At 41.0% G+C, this 21157-nt stretch overlaps 1 protein-coding gene and 1 long non-coding RNA gene across 5 annotated transcripts; one reads left to right on the top strand and one right to left on the bottom strand.

The window, feature by feature from the left end:
* The first annotated feature begins 1970 nt into the window (after window positions 1–1970).
* LOC142084916 (uncharacterized) lies at window positions 1971–11056 on the top strand. Its single transcript, XR_012674484.1, has 5 exons — window positions 1971–2164; window positions 5584–5655; window positions 7726–7797; window positions 10374–10424; window positions 10974–11056. It is a non-coding gene; the product is annotated as an uncharacterized LOC142084916 (long non-coding RNA).
* Window positions 5650–18356, bottom strand: PVALB (parvalbumin). 4 transcript variants are annotated; one of them, XM_075156145.1, is made up of 5 exons: window positions 16907–18356; window positions 16531–16598; window positions 14464–14596; window positions 13949–14058; window positions 5650–8610 (listed from the first exon to the last, which is right to left on the bottom strand). In XM_075156145.1, exons 2-5 carry the CDS (start codon window positions 16589–16591, stop codon window positions 8582–8584), a joined length of 333 nt encoding a protein of 110 aa, XP_075012246.1. In that variant the 5' UTR covers window positions 16592–16598; window positions 16907–18356; the 3' UTR covers window positions 5650–8581. The 4 variants fall into 4 exon arrangements, with proteins under 4 accessions (XP_075012246.1, XP_075012238.1, XP_075012266.1 ...); XM_075156137.1 differs by lacking the exon at window positions 16907–18356 and having other exon boundaries at window positions 16531–16805; XM_075156165.1 differs by lacking the exon at window positions 16907–18356 and having other exon boundaries at window positions 5650–7003; window positions 16531–16805.
* Window positions 18357–21157: the final 2801 nt, after the last annotated feature.

The raw sequence follows: 21157 nt of genomic DNA, 5'->3' as shown, positions 1-21157 counted from the left end.
GCAGCGATGGTGGAACTGCAGCTCCAGTAAGGGCGGCAAGGAATTTCAGAAGCAAGGTAAGGCTTTACAATGAGGATTAAACCAAGGTCATACTGTCTTTTAGATTGATGTATGGCTTGTTCTTCAGATTCTGTCGGGCACTGCGCAAGTCACTTCGTTGTCTCCTTCACAACATATGCCTGTTAAAAAGTGATTTTTGTGAGGCAGAATTCACTAATATTCCTAGGACTTGTTTTTATAGTTATTCATGTATAGATGCAAACATTCTGGATGTGTTCTGAGTTGAGCAGGTTACAACCTGTAACTTGAACAGGTAGTAGGCTCAGTAGCCTAATAAAAGCTATTGAGGAACTAAGTAGCTTTCCTTGGAGTAAGCAATGCTTCTCAGGAGGGCATTAATATTGAGGAAAGGAATTAGTAGATCTTTCTGTAAGAAATCTCTTAAATACAAAGCATTTCATCAGTTCTTTTTTAAATCTTATGTTACTAAAAGGAAACTGACAAAACAACATCAGAAATATCTTGCAAGTGGGTGAATATTCAGAGTTCATGCAGCTTTTTAGATCTGTATAGATACTTACAGAATTGACTATGAGTGTTTACTGATATGTCTGGAGAGCTTTGAAAACTGCAAGAACGGATGTGCAAATTTTATTGCAGAATTTCGCTCTTTACACTTTCCCCAAGTAGTAGAATAAATAGAAACTTCATCTATTTTGAGGGCTACTTCATTTGGCATCCCCCAAAATTGCCTTTTGTGTCTCTTGAGAGTGGGGCTATTAGCACAGAAGTATGAATTTGGGTGCTTTCTATATCACTGTTGATAATGGTATTGTAGTTCCAGGTCTTCAGATTTTGCTCTTTTGTGGTAGGGACTGAGGCACAGATATGAAGGCTTTTTGGCTGAGACTTGGTGCACTGAAATGTAAGATGATTATGAAATGGTTGAATCAGCCAAAGGATTTATTGGCAGTTAACAACAGCGCTTCTGACTGATCTGGCATATCTGTCATTTGTTTCTGATCTACTATGTTGGGAAAGTGGAAATTAGAAATGAATGGTGGTTGTGGCATCAATGACATGGTAAATTATTAGATGTAGGCAAGGTAGAAGGCTGTAAACTTGGTTCAAGTATGCTAATTGTAACTGTTATGTCCTCTCTTCCGATGAATATGGAATGAGGGACAGATTTCTCAAGGATGTAATCAAATCCACAAGGATAAAGATAAGGAGAATTTTGGGGGAATAATTATTCTGCATATGTCTGGAAAAAGTCCAGCTTGAATCTTTATTTGTTTGTTCTTCCACATGGAAGCTGGGAAAATCAGAGTCACAATTCACAGAGTCAGGTTGCACTGAAAAATGAGAAAGCTAGGAACAGTGCTGGGAACAAAACCTAAATCTTTATTTAGTTTTTAACAATATACCCCAAAGCGTTACATGTGGATAGTTGATCAGGGACCTGGATCTTCATACAGAAAGTCTTACTGTTGTATAGGTTTCTGCATGGGGGAGTATCCATGACAGACCGAGGACTTGCTGTGGCCTTGTGTGTGGCCTGAACCTTTCTCAGCTGTGAGTACGCTATTGTTTGAGCAATCATTGTCATGCTCTTTTGCATGGAGTCGTGCATAGGGTGATTGCATGCTGGTAAGTGAGTGTTGAGTATGCTTCTGCATACCGGGGAAGGGGTTAATCTGTCAAATACAGAATATATGAATATATGACATCTTTAAGTGAGCTACCCATAATTCCAGCATGCCAGTCATTATGTGGTGATGATGATTATGATATCAACTGGGAATCTTTTTTTGGATCTCTAGCTGCTGTGTGCTTAGAAAGCAGCTGCTAGGTTTACACTAATGCTGTATCTTATATTAAAAAAAAGAAGACAGACTACATTCAAATCATGAGATTTATTAAAAAAAAAAAAGGTTATGTTTTGGTTTATATTCTGTTTATGTTTTTAGGGTTTGAATTTTCAAGGTTTTCTCTGCAGGCGTGACAGCTAGAAATTTTTTCCCCTTGCTGAAAACTGAGAGCCATGTGACTCCAGGACCTGGAGCTTTAATGAAAGGAGGAGAAGAGAAATATTTGAGACTCCTAATTAAATTTTCAAGAGTTTACAACACACTGTTTTCTATCATCTCCACTTTTCTAACAGGTTAATTTTTAGACATAAAGTTTTCCACCTTATCCATGTCCTTCCTTTTCAAGGTTAATTTATTATCATGTATTTACATTTTAATAAAACCTCTTCTGCTCTAAGCTTGTCAAATCCTCCCTCTAATCATCTCCAGTCCTTCTTGCTCTGGATTTCCTTTTCCCCAAGTCCCAGACCCTGAATTTCTGTGTTGTTCACCCTCTGGCCCCTGTCTCCGCGCTCTCTGTCCATGTATTGTTGCTCTCTCCTACTTCAAAAGCAAGGCTCCCCCTCCTGCGTTCCCAGTAGCTGTTCACACCAGCTATTTCCTTCCATTTAGCTGCTGAGCCTTGCTGGGCAAAGTCTTTGTGGCTTTCTTCCTACGGTTGCAGGGCCTGCTTCTGATGAAGTCTTAAACATCTGGGCTACACAGTGAACTTATAAAAGTTCTGAATGAGAAGTATCCTGAGCTTGTAAAAATAGGATACACACAGGAAAAAAATTACATGGGAGCCCTTCATTTTTACGTGCTGTGTGGTTTGTATTCAACAGACTAGAAGAAATTTCAGGTTAATTTTGACCTATCAGGCCTTCAGTGGGAAATAATTTAAGTTTTCTATTATATCAGTTATCTTCCTTTGGAGCATTCAAAATGAAGATACATTTGAACACTAGGATTCTCAACAGGCCAAAAAAGATGTAGACTCATTAAATCTATGGGCAAATGTCTCTTAAGACTCCTCTGCTTTGCTAAAGCAGCTATCACGTGTGAACAAGAAAGTTAATGCATGCAGAGACGAACAGAAAAACACTGGCTCTAGTAATGGAGATTGTTACAGAACATAATTGAACACTGACTGCAGCAAAGCTAAAAGGAGACTTGCATTACAATGACATAAAATCTTTATTTTTTCCCCTAACCTCTGATTTCAGCTGTCTGACTAAGAGCAGGTGCTGGGCAATAGCTCAATTTCAACAACCCATTGCAGCTGAAAGAGTAGATGCAATTGTGCTGTATCCAGCAAAACTGAAAATTACTTTAAGGGGGGGAATGCAAATGTTTTAAGACAGAAAGTCTTCATTCATTTGCAGAAGGAAGCATAAAATTAGCGCAGCCACATAATTCTTATTCCTCTTTATATTAAAGCAGTAATAAGTGTTTGATAATTTGCTATTACCTATATATTTTAGTATCTTTCTAGTGATACCCTTTTTAAAACTGCATTGCATTGTGAAAATACAGGAAGTGGAGTTTGTTAACAATTGCAATGTTAGAATTTTAAAAAATCCTTCCAGACAATGTTTCCAAAACCTGAAAATGTCTCTGAACCATTTGGCTTTTCAGCAGCCCATGGACCTTCCCTCTAGTAATCTACGTTTAAGCATTTCATCTCTCATCCTGCACCTCTTCTGACCTGTCTAGGAGCCCTAGTGGCGAAGTTGGAATTAATAGAGAGTTACTGTGTTCTTACCACCTGAAGGCCTAAGTATCCATTTGTTAATGCCAGTGTTGTACCACTGTAATACCAGTGAAACCAATCGTATTTTTGTACCTAAACCATTAATTGCTCAGACTAACATCTAGAATTAAAAACTGTTGTTGCAATAAGAGTTGGACATTCTAATTCAGACACTGACAAGATCCTCTCACTTAGATTTTCCGAGGTGGAAGACTGAATAAGTTTATGAAAAAAACATCTTTTCTAGCTGCATGTTCCATAGGCTTATTAAGTGCTTTCCTGTATTTTTATTTGGATCTTCTGATCCATTTATTGTTGTAGCTCATTTTTCTATTTTTGGTGGCTGGAGAAGGGACTCTAGTATTTGTATTTATATTAACTTATGTCTTTAAAACTGTATCAACCTTTGTTAAGCTTTGTACTTTATTAACCAGAATAGCACTAACCAGAAATGTAGTTCCTCCCTTGTGAAGTAATTATCCCACATTAGGAGACCCTGCAGTCTGGGAAAGTTTTGACGATTGATCTCTCATGCACACAGCTAGCCCCCTTTAGACACATTTGGCTTCACTCTCTCTTGTTTAGGAGAAAAGTTGTTTTAAATGTTGGAGCTCTAGAGAGTGTTGGGATTTCTAAAGGGTGTGTCTCTTTGGGAAAGAGAATCTGCTAAAATACTGTCAGAATGAAGGTGCAGCAGCGCAGGTTCAAGCACATGTTAGCAATGAGAGAGTCCAGGACCTAGAGGAGATATTTTAGTCACTGGCATGTGCTAAAGCCTGTGCTCTTTTATCTGTGTTACCCGTGGTTCCTGGCTGGTGTTAAAAGAAGAATGTCAGCACATGCTTTAACAACGGCTGAATTTTGGTGTGTTAATGCATGCCATATAATTTCTCTTTCATTTGCAATTTGATTTATAAATAAAAGAATGTGTTCTTTATACGCTGACCACTTAAATCTCAATCTGGGATTTTAGAGTCAAATGAAGTTCTTTTGTGCTTTATGTTCATTAATAAAAATTTTGTGGGCTAATTTGTGTCTTCAGTGAACCTTGAACCTCATAACCTTTCATGTTATTTTGTTGAGGCAGAACTTGTTGCAAATATTGTGCAATGCCGCGGTTTTTTAATTCCATGACAATATTAACTCTGTTTTGGACAGAATATTGTTAATGTTTAGATACGATAGCACAGAGGCTTTGATAAAACTATGTGTGTGTTGCTGGAAAGGAGAACATGAACTGCATTTCCAGTCTTTCAAAGTATTTAGAAACTAGGGAAAAGTGTCCTTACTCCTCCCAAAAGATGCAAAGTCAGAAAACGCAGAAGAAGCACAAAAGCAAGTTTTGCTCTGATGAAGTGAACAAAGAGTGGAAGCAATCGTAGGACATTAGGCAGTGTTGAGCTCTGGACTGGTGGATAGACTGTAAATATAAATCCTAGCTCAGTTTCTGCAAAGTGAACAGGTGTTATGGCCTCCAGTCCATTGATTCCCAAAATAAGACATGTGGAAACTTGCTGATCCATGAAACTCCATTAAGAGCTTGGCAGGACCCTTAACACATAAACAATTATGAATTTATTGGTTAAGAGTTTGGTAATGGTGAATGGTGTTCTGAGAAATTTTAAAGGTTGGTGATAATCTGTTGGTACAAACCCTTTTTGTTAAATGCTAACGTCATTTGTCAGGAAATTACAGTTTGTCTGTGACTTGAGGATTTGACTCTTCTTCCTTTTGAGTTGTAGCTGAGAGAGAGCTGTATTTCTTTCCTGGCAATATATAATACCAATGTGAACAAGTAGTGTCTTTTTTTTTGCATGTGTAAACATAATTTACATACTCTTAAATCATCCAGTTGTGTCTCATTACAAACCATTGGCTATGAATCTAAGGAAAGGATGTGTACTGATTATTTAAAATTTTGTCTTCAACATGATGGCTGGAGTTGTTTTTTTTTTCATAATTTCTACTGTATTACAACAGGGGAGAAAATTATGGAACACTTACTGTTCAGGAGAAAGAAGAAGATGTAAGATGCCAATTAAGAAATTTAAGGTAAATGTTTCTTGGAGAAACTTCATTTTGCTGCTTTGCTTATGCATGTGAAAATTAAAACATCTTTCTTCATGAAATAGTACATTGCAGGGTAATGTGGATTTTTTGTATTTGTCAAGCGTACTATAATCCACACTCTGCTGAAAGCCTGATTAAATTTTGTAGCAAATTCTACTTTCTTCAATCTTTATAGTAGTTTCTGTGACAGTCTTAAAGACATTAAAATGAGAGTGATATGAAAATGAATAATTTAATATATTGTATATGTATAAAGTTTATTTTATATTTTATTGTAACTTAAAATTTTGCATTTGTTTGCTGCATTTTGAGCCCTGACTAGATAACTTCCACCTGACAGGAAAATTCTGAGAATTTTTGTTAATTGGAAATGGAACAATTCAAGATTTGGGGCAGGTTTGGAAGGAATTTGGGTGACAAAAGTAAAAATCTAAGATAAACATTGAGGAGCCAGCAGTGAAAAAAAGTAATAGTTTGATGATAATTAATAAAGCAGTCATTTTAGGTTTGGGCAGAGATTTATTTATATTACACATATGTTTGAATTTTTCTTTTTTGCTTCAGTGATAGAGGCATGAAATATTGAAATTTGAACATTGAATTTAAAATACAATCAGGACAAAAAGTGGATTAAAACAGATTTTATGAGAATTCTGATTACATAGGTTCTGAGTATACCAGTTGCATATTTGAATAAACTGACCAAATGCATGTTTACAATATCAGGTACTGTCAGCATGAAAAGTAAATATGGCGTTTTAGAGGTCTCTCTACCCATTGTAAGTGGTATCCATATTGTAACTTTTTGAAAGTAAAAGGATATTTCTTTTCATCTTGTCCGTTACTATATAGCTGAAAAATTTCAGGCCAAATTAGGCGCTCAGTGTTGCTTATTCAGGAGTGTTTGAGGGAATAACATGAAGAAAGACTGATACAGGAATCATTGGGGTCTTCAGACTTTTATGCCAGTAAAATATCCCCATTAATGGTGCTGTAACTTACTTCATTTCACATAATGTACTATAAATAATTTTTTAGACTCATTAATGGCTGTGTTTATTTGCTATTTATTCTATTGCGCTATTTTTTGGTAAAGCCCTGGATAAAATTTCAGCTTTCATGCCAACCAGTGAAGCATTAAAGTATAAATCCTTGCAGATTCAAAGAATAGAAGAGGCTGTAAAGGGCTTTGTTTATATAGTGATTTTTTGTCCATTCTCTGATTCCATGCATCTTTAACCACAATGCTTCAATAGCTGGGTTCGTAAAGTTTTTTCTGTAGCCCTGTATACTCCTGTAATTACGCTTTATTGCCACTTGAGGTCAGCAGCTGCCGAGAAAAAGAAGTCAATAAACTGTCTTGCTTCATTGCAATCCGTTCTCATTTGCTTTATTTAGAATACTTAAAAATCAATACATTCTTCAGATCCATATATACATTGTGCAAAACTGAAGGATTTCTTTTGAACGCATAGCAGCTTCAGCAAAAAGTCTTTCTTGCAAGTTACTACAGAGTGAAAATCTAGAATGGCTTTAGGGAGTGTTTATTGGCTTCCCGAGTAGCATTGCGTAGTTGCTGTGGCAGAGAATGGTATACTGTACAATGTGATGGTAACAGGGTTTCAGCCTTATCTTTTTGTTTATACTAAATTAGTGATAATAAATCTGAATGGAGTAAGGCGTTATTGCTGCAGGGAATAGTTTGGAATCCAGAAATGGTAAATATCCTTCCTTTTTATTGCAGTAGTAATCAATGTTCTGTCAAGATGTGGGGAAGATGTTGCCTAAAAGTGACCACCCCCCGTCATTTAATTTTTGCTTTAAAAAAAAAAAAAAGATAAAAAGCATGAGCTTGGTGCCAAAGTTACTGAACAGGATTTGGGAAACAAGTGTTTAGCTCTTGACTCTGTCATAGGCTTACTGTTGGCTAGTCATTTCCTTAGCTTGAGTCTCAGTTTCCTATATGTAACTCAAAGAAAGATACTCACTTCCCTGGTAAAACTTTAGAAGAAATGGTTTTTGATGGGATTTTTTTATATACTATTTTAACAGTGGGAGTGTCAACAGTAGCATCACACCTGAATCTTGGTGTTCCCTTTCCTGAAATTCATACTGTTGTTTCTTGTGAGTATTCCATTCTTCCTGTCCTAGATAGTTGTGTAACATTGCTAGTAAACATAACCTGTGTTTCAGAAGTGACCGCTTTTTAATAATTTATGAAGTTATCCCCAGGCATGATTGGCATCAACTGATATTCCTGTCAAACCTTTTATGCAAAAATCCCCCTGCACCAGGCAAATTTAACAAATGATACACAGACAAGGGTGAATTTACTGATCACCAAAATGCACCAGATATTAGGAAATAATTTTAGATATTAGGAAATACTTTTTAGCTGTAATACTGATTAAGTCAAAAGAACAAACTGCCAAATGAACTTGGGTAATTGCCATCACTAGAAATTTTCCAGGCTATGAATATGCATCCATTTAGCAGGGATGGCTTAAAAATAATGCAGTCAGTTTTCCACGGTTCAGAACTTGGACTGAATGACTCATTAGATGCATGTTTTATCCCAAATAATTTTAAAAATTTCTTCCCACTTGACCCTAGCTAGGGATAAAGCAACAGGGATGTCAGCAAAAGAGTAAAATTTTCTCTCAGCGTGTGCCAAGCCTACGTGAAATAAGAAACAAGTTATAGTGAGAGAGAATAAAGCCCAGATTGATGTGACCTTTATTATTTTAACAGTGTCTTTCAGCACAATTACAGAGTTGCAGGATTGCAGAGAACAGAGCTGGAGTATAAAATAACATAAATAAATAGAACAGGAGCCAAAGCAGTCAGCAGGAGGTGGTTGGAATTGGGCAGTGAAGGATGGGTGAAGGGTTTGCATTGGTCAAAGCCTTTATGATTCAGCCACCATAGTTGCAAATTCTGGAGAAAGGAAAAATTTTTAAAAAATATTAAAAAAGAAAATGTAAAGAAGGAAGAAGCATATTACAATGATTACAGAGTCACTGGTGTAGCAGAAACATCACAATAACAGAAGAACAAAGAAATCCAAGTTAATTAAAGGGAAAGTATGACTTGGGAAATCTTACAGTGAAATGAAAGGATTTTCTGAGGGTAAGGGAGAAATGCTACACATGCCAGACTGTCAAGACTGTCCACTGCTATTCATCTGAAGAACTTGATTAGTTCTCTGTTATTCCTTTGTAAATCTCTGTGGGATGAAGGCAAGAACTAGAAATTTAATTTTGCAGTGAGATAAATTTCCTTTCTATCAGAGTTTGGCAAAGAGACTCACTAATGAGTCTTTCAGAGTATTTGTGTCCCTATATTATAAATATGTTACATTTAAACTCAATTTTGTAATGGCAAATTGACTGAAAATGACAGATTACAAAAACAGAAGGCTGACACCATCCTACGTAGCAATCTTGACCACATTGGTGATAACAAGAAAAATTCCTGTGATCTCAGAGGGCCAGGATTTTACCGTGTGGCTTTTATTAGTATTACATCCGTAATATTTACATAAATGTTATCTATCTGCAGTTTGGGGTTGGTTTATGCTGTGATATATATAATGCCTTTCAGCGGGGTGATAAAGCATGGAAAAGGCACATTTGTATCCTGTGAATAGCTGCCTGGCATACACAACTCTGAATACTGTATTACCCAGGGAGGTTGTAATTCCTAACTCCATCTAACCTTGGAACAGTTACACTTGAGAATACCTTGCACAGTTGTGTGTGCCTCAGAGCGTTAAAAATGACGGACTAGAGGGAATCCCAAGAAGGGCAACAAAGATGATAAAGGGATTAGAGGGCATACAGAGAGAGTGGTTTATGGGTTTAACAGAATCAGCTGAGAGGAAAACGACAAATAGGGGAGGCAGTCATCTGGAAAGGCTCAAGAGAAAATTATTGAAGTTTGACATGACGAAGAGTACTGTCTTGCAACTAAAAAAGATAGAAGATGAAAATTAGGCATTTTAAAGAACATTCTGATGTTCAGTTGAAAAATGCTAAACTCTTAACAAGTGAGATCTTTACTGACTGGTGTGTATAAACAGATAGCACTTTTGATGACGTGTCCAAAAAACAGGTTTTCAAATGCTGACAAACCAGACTGAGAAATGAAAGTGTCAGAAGGTTTAAATTAAATCCAAATTTATCCATCATTTTGAAAGATGTAAATCCAAATTAGGATTAGTGATGCAGATTACTTAACACAAAACGTGCATAAATCCTGTACGTGGTGGGTACATAGTTCGAAAATGTTGCAAACTGAATTTAAGAGATAACATAAAGTACTTGTGATAGAAACCTAGACTATTCTGGGCAAAAAAATGAAAAAGGATGTGATTATTAAATCACTGTGTGTATAAATCCTGCAGAGAGAAACATGAACTGCAATGGATGAAACCTTTCCAAAAGGGAAAACTAACTATGCATATTCTATTAGAATAAGTTGTCATACTTCCTACAGCTAAATTAAATCCTTTTTATAATAATTTGTATCTATGGAATGTATTTGGAAAAGGTTATTCAGACTTGCAGCCAAATATTTTCTATAATACATTGTGATATTATCATTTAACGGCAATATATTTCACGGGTACTTTCTGATAGCCAGCAAACCATAAAATACTCCTTCATGAATAATTGCGATGCACTTTATATTTTTTCCAGGATTTTCAATGTACTTCAAATATTTCAAAGATGTTCCAGTTGAATAATCTGGTAAAGTATTTCACTATTTATTTTCCTATGAAGGTTAGCCCAACCACAGGTGGCTTGTGGAGGCATTGTTACAAAGTGTATTCATATATGCAAAACTTCTGAGATAAGGCCCCTGCCTGTGGGTCATTTTTGTAAATGTTTATTGCCTCTGACTGGCCTGTTAGTGAGAGAATCCTTGTGATTGACTACATCCTCTTTTCCAGTTGTAATTCTCCTTCCAAACAAAATTGTATCTTTCTTTGCCTAAATAATAATTTTAAATTACAAGGATTTAGACTATTTTGTCATGTAAAATAATTTACTAGCTATCTTGTGTCAAAGCTCTGACTTAAAAGGAGAGGATTGTTTCACTGTGTTCAGTACAGTTTAGTAGTTTATGCCAGCCTAATGCATACCCTGTAGTATTTTACTGAATGATAGATACAATTACAGAGGACATGTTGTAGGCTAATGATTTCTCTCATCAGATTGTGTTTTTTACATTATCCGTACAATAGCAAATCTGTTTAGGAAACTTCATAAGTAATGACTTACACTAATTTATTTTAGAAGATACAAGAGCACAAAGAGGGATAAGAAAAGAAGGACTTGCAAAAGATTTCTTTTTTTTTGTCTTGATTTTTACCTGTGGCAAGGCCATGACTTATTAGTTGTAATTTTGAATGCTTGATGTCTCATTTTTACACTGTTTAAAGAAAATAATTGAAATATTTTAAAGTATCTGCAGAACTTGAGCTGTATCAAGGAAAATATTTTTACTTACTGGGATAAAAATTTGGATTTCTTCTGTCTACAGTGCATGATCTTTAAATTCTCTATGTACTTTCTCAAGTCTGTTAATATCAAGAAACTGAAAGTCATGATGTGCATGTCCAGTGCTAATACACAAAATAGATTAAAAAAATATTATGAGCAGAAATCTTCATTTTTTTTTCTCCTTTTTCTTATAAATGTTCTCCTGAAGCTGACAGAGCTGCTTCAGCGTTGCTTCCCAATCCAATCTGGAAGCTAATGTTTGTAGTTTTATTAGGTAACCTGGCCTTGGCCTGCAATTTTTTTCCAATTCATCATCTTCTGTTCACATCAGTGGAAGATGGAGGGGGCTCAACATCACACAGAAGATGATCATGTCTTGCATGAACAGGCTGCAAGTTTTCAACTGTTTGAAACTGGCAGATCAGCCACAAATTACAAATCTTGATCGGGTAAGAGGTAAACTGGCATAACTATTTCTGAGCTGAAGTGTCTTGCAGGAATGATAAAAGGTTTAAAGCAGGAGACCTAAGAGAAAATTTGTAATGTGAGGCCTCCAACTGGAAGAAGGCTGATTAGGTTGGGATTAACGTTTGTGATGGTACGTCTGAGAAAGATGGCTCTGTGGTGTTAAAAATCCATGAAGATCAGTTCTTACAACTGTTGTGGGCTCCTGAGGGACAGCGTTCAAGGGCCATCTAGTGAATTAACATTAATCCCTGTGAAAGGCTGCGTGTTTGTGATCATTTAGTGATGTATGAAGCTGATGTTTGAAACAAGGGGTAAAAGTGAGGCCTGACAATTCAATTACAGGGAAACAAACAAATGGTTTGCAACAGAAATACAGCATTGCAATACTGAATATGAATGTGATGTACACTCGTGACTTTACATTTTATTTGCATAGGCAGTTATAATCTGGAATTGGATTTATGAACCAAAGCAAAAGCTGGAAAGTATCTCTCATCCTCATCCTTTGGTGACAGTCCCAGCTGTTAACTTTGCATGTATTTCAAGCCTTTCCAGTGTAACAATTTGCTGTTGGAGTCAAATTTAAGAAATGGAAAAGAAACCAATAATGTTATATAGTAGGGATATGGCCAGAAGAAGCAAAAGAAAAAAAGCCCCTCATTCTCTTCTCATTATCGTGTATAAATTCAGAGTAGTTGCAGTTCAAAGTTAAGGAAGGGTAAAAATTGCAGAAGAAAGAGATAAGGGGAAGAGGTGTTTCGTATTGCTTTGTTACAATGCACTGGCTTTCAGGCATTGTTCCAACTTTAAATAAAAAAGTTAGTGCTGTATCCTCTTGTATAAGCCAAAATCATTCTGCAATATAGTTCTTTTATTCCAATTGATACTGCTTTTGTTTTGCAGCTTTCTGGGAATAACTGAAAATGTATCTGATACAAGGTTGGTGGATCAGCTGTAAGCTTACTTACCTGAATTAAGTTTTCTTCTGAAAATCTTGCCCACTGATTTTAGTACTCATTTTAATGGGAATAAGGAGGACCCATATAATAAAGCATATGAAATTTCAAATGCTGACACACTCCTCGGGTTCAGTAGCGCTGCTAAAGTTTAGCAGGAACTTCCCCTAGTTGCTCCTCTGCAACCGTAATATAATCATGATCTGAGAAATTAAGAGGCTTTAGTCTAGAAACAGATCATAGTCACTGATATGCCAGTGTGCTATGGACGGGCAGTTTATCTAATATATCACCTGACTAATATGTCAGTGGGTGATTTTGTATGTCATTTTTTCAGCTTCTAAACTGGGAAACTATGTTAGTTAAACTTATTTTGCTTTTTATTCCTTTTTTAATTGCTTTTTAGTTGGAGACAACATTTTTTACAAATCCCAGAGATCAGGTAACAGAGATGTGAGGTTTTTTTAGACTTTTTTTAGATTTCACCCTATCATATGGCTTGTCAATATGGTGAAAACTTAGCAATTGCCTGCTGTCTAGGTGAGTTAGTAGTCTGACCACAAACCTCTGCTACTATCTCCTCCAATGAGGAAAAGATTTAATTCAGAAATGCATCTCGTCATGTCTGTTCTAATGTGTCTCAAGGATACAGAAAAAAGAGGGAAAAAGGAGAAATTTTGTATGTGGGCTAATTTGATTCATCCCAAGAGGTAATTTTTTAAGCAATGCTGTGAGAGGAAAAGTTGTTCTTTTTCTTGTAGTTCTCATATTTAGTAAAAGGGAGTGACAAGCTTTCTTAGCTGAGAAGACCCACATAAACCCTAGCAAAAGCTGGATAGACAGTTGTTGTATAGAAATTCCATAGCAGACTGACTGCACTTTGAATTTTAAGAGCATTGCTGTGCTAAGTCATGCATTACTTTCCTATTTACTAATCATCAAGCAGAAATGCTGGTACTCAGCTTTTTTTCTTTCTCTTTTCTAAGTTTTGTAGTCAAGCCCGGGCCTTTGAACTGTCAGTGTCCTGATCCTCACTTCACTGAAATCAACAGAAAAATTAAACTAATTGAAGTAGAAGTTGGATCAGTACTTAGTCCTTTGCTGTAGTGTGCCTTAACTACATCTCGGTTTCTGTAAACTCTTGCCCCCTCTAGTGTCAGAACTCGGCTCCTGGATCCCCTAAAGCAAGGTATGGCAAATGTAGCAGGACTTGGCATTTCATTAAATCCAAATTGTGCCCTTCAGAAGGTCACAGCGCCCAATGATTCCTAGATTTCCTCAGTTCTTGTATGTAAGAGTAATATTCGATTGTTACTGTCAAAGTTTACTCCTCTAATCACATACCATCAGCGCCAATTTTACCATCACCGTCCTTATCTCCAGCAGCCAGAAGAGCCTTCGTTTCTTTGTCTGATAGGTCTCTTCCATCTGGGGTGAAGCCCTTCAGTACAAATCTAAAGAGGAGGCATGGAAAAAAGGAAGGTTTTTTTCAGAACAGTTTCACTTTGTACTTAATTGTGCCACTGTTTTGATATATGAGTTGGGATCCAGGGTTGTATCTTCTGTTATTGACCTTCTTTAACATTCAGGAAAAGTGCTTTAGTCTGAAACTGCATTTGACTGAAGAACTATCTGTAAGGTATTGATCATTCATGTGTTTCAGGGTCCTGCAATAAAAGCTACAGCTAGCTACCTCCAACACACTTTAGATCATATAATCAGCAAACAACTGATTGTTGCACACAAATACTAGTCAAGAGATTGAATTGTGTGATGTTATCTAGAGTATTGTAAAAAAGAAAACAGGAAATTAGACTCTTAAGGCAAGGTTATTTGAGAAAGGACGTATCTTTACTTACTTTAATTCTTCCTCTTCGATGAAGCCGCTTCGATCTTTATCAAGAATATGGAAAACCTTCTTCACATCTTCTGGGCTCTTCTTTTTCAATCCTACCATCTCGAAGAACTTCTTGTAGTTAAAAGATTCAGCCGCTATAGGAGATGAAAAGCCAGAGAACTGCTTAGAGAAGTCATTGAAACATACACCAACACATACCCGTGGTTTCTTCCATACTGCTGCGTGTCCCGCCCCGGGAGGCACAGTCGAGCCCAGCTGTGGTAGGAGCTAGATGTGCGCGCTGTGGTCGCCCGTGCCCACGGACACTGACTGGAATAAACAAAGGGGGAGAGGGGCAGTGTCTCTGTTTTGCAGATGAAGAGCTGAGCTACAGAGGGATGGAGACTTGCCCAAGGTCACAAAGGAAGTCTGTGATAGAGTTGGGCGCTGAAGTCTAACCTGCTCGGTCTCATTTCGGTGCCTTGAACACTTCTGTTTTGCTAAGTTTTACGCTTAAAGCAGTCATCTGAGAGCGGACTAGTAGATTGCTGTCACTTTTTGACGTTCCCACCCCTGGAAAAAAAAAACCGCTCTTGCTCAACCACGGAGCATTGACGAGAAGTGTTTCGGAGCACATGGCTATTTCAGGTCTGTTTCGTTTTTCCTGAAGACTTACTAGAAATCAGTGTTGCATTTCGACCGCTAAAGGTATGTGCAATCGTGGTTTGTAAGCTCAGACGCTGCAAGGGAGTGCTGCACTGTGTGCTGCCTGCAAGACCTTGTGAAGCACGATCGCCGGGGAGGGAAAGAAAAAAACCCAGAGCCCTTGAAACCGGAGCCGAGATAAAGGAGTTTACCTGCTCCACCTCTCCTGTCCTTTAACCGCACCCGCTTTTGTCCCACCCGTGTAGCCTTACTAACGACTGTGGTGTGGATTAGAAAGGTGTGGATGAGAAATCCGAAACAGTGACCTCCAAAACGTGCTGTGGATTTTTTTTTTTCTTCCCCATGCGTCCTTATTCCCGCCGCAGCTTTTCCTATTACATAAAATTAAGGAGGCTCAGTCTTTCGGGATCTGCTTGACTGAGATCTGTCATTAGTTGCTACTAATTGCATCTGCTCCGGGACTTTGAGATGGCCCCAGAACAATGGAAGCTAATGAGAAAAACAGCTGCTGGATCGAGCAAAGCAGTTTGTTGTTCCCTTCGACTCTCCGGCTGCTGAGTTTATTCGGGCTCAGCGGGTTTTGCACGTCTCTCTGTTCGGGAAGGTCACCGCAGAGAGCAGGACAGAGAGAGGGTGCTCTCCCGGGTGGTGCCGTCAGCCGGGTAGTTTGGGGGAGAGGGGGGGATACAACGTGTGCATCCCGGAGCACCATTTCTGGCGTTTCTTTGAGAGCAACCTTAACTACCTGAATCTCTGTAAGCACGAAGAGGGTTTGTTGTCAGTTTAGGGGTCGCGATGAATTTGGGGGTTAGAGAATATCTGAATCCCGGAGGAGTCTGCGAGGGAAGTGTGGATCGCTGCAGCCATGCGTCCTGCAGAAAGCTTCTGCAGTCGAGCAGTGCACCTGCTTGCTCTACTGTTGCCTCTGCTCCATCCCGAAAAGCAAAGCCCACCCGAGGATTCCGCATAGGAAGTAAGAAAAGAGCGGTTTCTTATCTCCTTGAAATGAGAAACAGCGGTTCTGCAATACCTGAACCTGAATTTCGGGGGTGAGTGGGAAGCTGCCGATATCCACGGCTGACTTCCCTATCCCACAAGATATAATCCACCCTGGTTCGCCGAGGGTTTTGTTCTCTTTGAAAGTATCCTCTCGGTAGAAGCAAAGTCTGTCCGCAGTTACTGCTTGCCTTCCTTTAAAACAAATATTTCACCTCTGTAATGTGCAGGGCAACTTTGCTGAGGATGCAGCCCTGCACTTGATAAACCTGTCAGGCTTTCACTGCTCTTCTGAAAACACATCCTCATTTGGTATTTTGTCTAGCCCGAACCTCTAGTCTTCTCTGAGCTTAAATAAATGTGCTGCTATCCTAAGCTGAAGAGACAAAAGGGGGGAAAAGAGGAAAAAAGAAAAAAAAGCACTCACCTGAAAAGGCTCCCACAGCCTTCTTGATATCCTCAGCGCTGAGCACGTCAGTCATAGCCATCCTGCAACTGTTTGAACAGGGAAGCAAGTGCGAAAAGATTAAAAAGTGCTTTTCTCATCATTTCTGCTCATATGACCAAAGCTGCAGTGCTGTGTGGGGATGGCACACCGGGAAAGGCTGGAGCCCTGCCAGCTATACAGCTCTGCGTGGATGAGTGCCACGGGCTGTCGCTCTCCAGTTTGCAGAGCACCAAGTCGTTCACAGACGCGAGGGTTCGGCTAAAGAGAGGGGAGACGGGGATGCCTTTGCGGGGACCGGGGTGGGAGAGGACGCGAGTGGGGGTCGCTCCCTGGGAAGCTGGAGCCTAAGTCTTACTGGAGCAGTGCCAGAGTCTGTCGTGATACCGGATGGAGAAAGAGTTGTGCCAAGGTCAAGTTCTCGGGTGCGGTGGAAGAGCTACTGGTGCAGAGCAGAGCCTTTTCCTTTAGTAAGTCAGGACGAGCTCTACCACTTATATTTGGTGATGAGTAAGAAGCAGCAGCATACGCCAAGCTTCAAGCTGCTCCTGAGGTCGGGAAGCAAACGTAGTGTAGCTTTTGAACATTTGCCTTATCGTTCAAACACTTTAAACATCTCCCCCTTCTCCCCTCCCCTTCACATGCATATTCCTTTTAGACCTCGTTTCTTTGGGGCCAGTCCATATTAAGCATCATCCTCGCTGAATGAATTATCACATCCCTGCGAATCCTACAGATCCCGTTTGTAATGCACAATATGCTGCGGAATCTTCCGCGATATGATATGGTGAAACGAGATGCGAGGTGACAACATGCTCGTGCGGAGCTCCTGTGCAGTGGTGGGCTTCTCAGGCGGGACCGGGCACTTCCCGACGTCGTCAGAAAAAGATTTAGGAATTGTAATGTGTTTTCTAGGTGTGTTGTTTTTTTTTTTCCTCCGAGAAACTGCCCATATGGCAAGTAGTCCAACACGTTCTCAGAGTTTGGGCGGGAGCCATTAGACTGAGACAGCCAAGGGTAGGGCCCGGTAGTAGGGCAGATCTCTGCAGGAGTATTGGCACCTCCGCGTCAGGAAGGACGGGGGAGGGCAGAGCGGTGGCGGCGAGACCCCCGCGCTGCGGTCGGCGGGCACAGCCCGATCCCGCGGACGCCATGCCCCCTCGTCCTGAACGGGACGGTGAGAGAGCCGCCTTAAAAAGGGGACGGCTGCTGCAAAAACTGGGGTGGCTCTGACAGTAATCCCTCGGCGCTTTTAGAAGTACGAGCCCCCACCCTTTCCTCGGCGGCCTAAGTTAGGCTGTAACGGGTGAGTCATTAGCACGCCGCTGAGCGCAGAAGGACGGAGGAGGAGGTGGCATTGGGGTCCCCTCTTTTTTTTTTCCTTTTCTTTTTTAAACAGCGACTCTTTCTTGTGGGAGGGACTGTCGTTTTCTCTCATTGGAACTTTTTCCCCTGTTTCCGTGTATTTCCTGAGGTACAAGAGAGGCTTCGTTTTCTCCACTGACAAACACGGAGACGGATGGGGGAGCCGAGTCCCTCTCCCTAGGCTGAACGCACCTTTCCCTGATGTACAGAGGAGCTGTGCGCGGGGATGCTGACCCGAGATAAACTGCAGCCCCGCAGAAGGGCTCCACGCACCTTCCCGCGGGGGTGGCTCTCGCTCAGCTGCCCCCGTTGTTTGGGAGCCGGGAGGTGAAAGGGTGCAGCGAAGACATTACTCGGGTTATTCGGGTCTCTCGCTTTAGCGGAGTTCAGCCTGGAGAACAGAGCTGAAAAAGCCTCGTGTAGCACAGGTTAAAACCCAGTCGTTAGTCTGTTTTACGCTTAGGTTAAATGTAGACCCATCAAGCTACAGCCATTTACAAGAGAAATCGATGTGCATGATCTTCTGTAATTGGCGTCCGTAACTGGCGGAAGAGAGAGGAGCCCCTTCGTGTCGCCAGCGCGGACGCCTCCGGCCTGGCAGGACGTCGCCGCCCGCTTCCCTGCTTCGCTCAGTTCAGCATCGGTGCGGTCTGCAAAGGAGCTGGGCCTCGCTCTCCACGGTTTCTTTTCGTTCTTACGAACCTTTTCCAAACCCGTTGCTGAGGTTTCCTCGTTCTTGGAGCCACCGAGCCTCCTTTCAGGTCCCTACAAACAGGATCGCTCCCGACCATCCGCCGGTGAAGATGCTCTCGTTGCGGGTGACTGGTGTTTCGGTGTCAGCCCCGCTCTGCTGACAGCGTAGGGCGCGCCTGGAGGGCTGCCCTCGCAAGTAACTCAAGTCGGTAGCTGGCGGAGGCGATGCGCAGCGCTGCCTGCTGCGCTGGCAGACGCCGATCAGGTTAACCAGCCTCCTGCCAAGCGAAACGGCCGGAGGCGCGCAGCTACCCGGCGTCTGAGGTGCGTTCCGTGCCCGTGCCCTGGGGACGGGAGCCCGGCAGCTCCCTCCGCATCCCTAAGGATGCGCGAACCGCCCCGCTTTCCCTCGTCATCGGATCCGTCAGGCCGCCACGGCCTAATCATGCTGTGAAGGCGAAAAGTGAGAGGTGCCAGAAAAATGAGGCTTCAGATCAGGTGGAGCCGTCTGTACAGCGTAAATAACATTTCCCCCAGCTTCCCGTCCCCCGTTGAGAAGTCGGGAGGCCGTACCGGCCACGGCCAGAGAAGTGGAAGCAGCGACATACAGGTTTATCAAGCAGACAGTTGGGGATCTCACATGGAGGGGTGGCTGAGGCCCGTCTCTAATCTCAGCAGTGCATCCGTTTTAAAGACAACTAGCAAACTTCTAGAAGCTTTTTAAGCACCAAGCTTTAGGCAAAACTGTTATGTTATTCTAATATAAAAGGCGTTTCACGAATTGGCAGTTTCACACTCGACCCTTCACCTTTTCCTCATCATCCCTGCGAGATGAATGACGCGTTTTTCTTTATTTTTGAGATTTTGCCAATTTTCCTGCCCGAACTATTTGCAAAATCCACACCGTGGATTTCCAAGTTGTCTGCACAGAGGCTTTCGTATAGATCAACTCCCCCTTCCACCAGCGCCAGAATGACGATATTCTTACCAAGTAAACGATCAAGTAAATTAAGTAGAAGTCAACCCGCCCTTGTCAAAAGCAAACAATTCAGGGAGAATTTAATGAACGGCAAGAAGCCCCCACGCCAAAAGGTGAAGCAGAAAGCCGGGAGTTCTTTACAAAAAGGGTGACACATTTCCTTTATCTTCCTAACGACCACACTAAGGAGAGTAACTTCATCCCATCGCTTACGGTCGTGTCTGCGTAAAGAGAGATTTCATTTCTGCGACGTGTTTTGGAGGGGTTTTTTGCCTTTGGTTCACGACTGAGCATTTCGGTCAATTCTGTTCAGCGAGTCCTCGCTCGCGTTCTCGTTCACTTTCTCCCCTCCCCTGTTTTGTTATTTCCATTTTCTCACTTTCTCCCCTCCTTTTCTCCTCATTCCCCCTCAGTGCGTTCACCTATTTCCTCCTTTTAATGTCCCTTTCTTCTCGTTTTCAGTCTTATCTGCGGGAAGCCATTCCCAAGTGTTTGGAAGATTTGCACCTCTTTGTCTCTGGGCTTGTGTTTGTGGGAGGGCGGATAGGGTCGGAGTGATGGAAGATATCCTTATCTGCTTCCCTTCGGGCGAAGGTCCTGGGTTCCTGCCGGGAGCGGGCGGATCCACGTTTGCTGTGGAAGTTGGAACATTTTCTTGCTACTTACCTTTTGGATCTCTCCTAAGCACGCTTGAAAAGGGTGTTAGAAACGGAGGTGGTCAAAGAGAGGTGGAACTCGGGGTAGGAACCCCACTTATATAATCTCTCTTGCTCTTTCTATTTTTGGCAGGTGATACCCACTCCTCACGGGTATCAGATATTCAGGGATTTTGCTGGCGGTGTCACATTTATCTTTCCCTTAACTAATCAAGGAACACTATTAATAATCCTTGGCACTCACCTTCCCCTGGCTGTGAAAACCTATTACCTCGGCAAACTGACGGCCCGCTTGAAACTTTATTGTTAAGGGTAGAGGCAGGCGGTATGAATCAGCTATCCGGGGGCAAACAGGCACTTCATCTTCCATCAGAGGGAGCAGGTGGCGTCGGGGAGATCTGTCACGATGAATTCAGTTCGAGACATGGGACTCTGCTCAGAAGGAAGGGAATAGGAAGATGCAACCTTCTCATCAGAGTGAGTGAAAGCGAAGACTTATGCTCAGGAGTTTGACCTTTTATCTCTCTAGCCCCGACAGATACTACTCGAAACAAGACAGAACGGCCCTAAAGTGCCTCCCGCAACATTCAGCTTTACCTCTTGGCCTTGAAGGAAGGCAGAAATAATTTTTCCTGCAGGCACCAGCAAACTCAATTGTGTAATTCTGGTTGCTCATACTTACAGGGGGATCCAAAATCTTCATTTTGGGCCCCACTGGGTAAGGTGCTGTAGAAGTCTAAAAAATTTACAACCTGAGCTTTCTTAGGAGAAGTGGAGCATTGTAAATGAAGAGATACTGTATATACAGTCATAATACATTGACTGTAACCTTTTCAGCATATAAATTCTATTTATGCTGAGTTGCTCATTCCAGGGAAAGACACCTTTGAAGACACCTCTATTTTTACTCTGTCAA

This window comes from Calonectris borealis, chromosome 1 (genome assembly GCF_964195595.1).
Source record: "Calonectris borealis chromosome 1, bCalBor7.hap1.2, whole genome shotgun sequence".
In the NCBI taxonomy this organism is placed as follows: domain Eukaryota; kingdom Metazoa; phylum Chordata; class Aves; order Procellariiformes; family Procellariidae; genus Calonectris; species Calonectris borealis.
The sequence above is the reverse complement of the archived record's forward strand: the minus strand, read 5'-3'. Positions and strand labels throughout refer to the sequence as shown.

What these genes read in the sequence shown, in the direction of transcription:
- PVALB (XM_075156145.1), bottom strand. Translation starts at nt 16,591, where the DNA reads ATGGCTATGACTGACGTGCTCAGCGCTGAGGATATCAAGAAGGCTGTG. An exon ending in GGCTGTGGGAGCCTTTTCAG is followed by an intron (nt 14,597 to 16,530) that starts GTGAGTGCTTTT and finishes CATCTCCTATAG; the next exon opens with CGGCTGAATCTTTTAACTAC. An exon ending in TGGTAAAATTGGCGCTGATG is followed by an intron (nt 8,611 to 13,948) that starts GTATGTGATTAG and finishes TCCTTTCTCCAG; the next exon opens with AATTTGCAACTATGGTGGCT.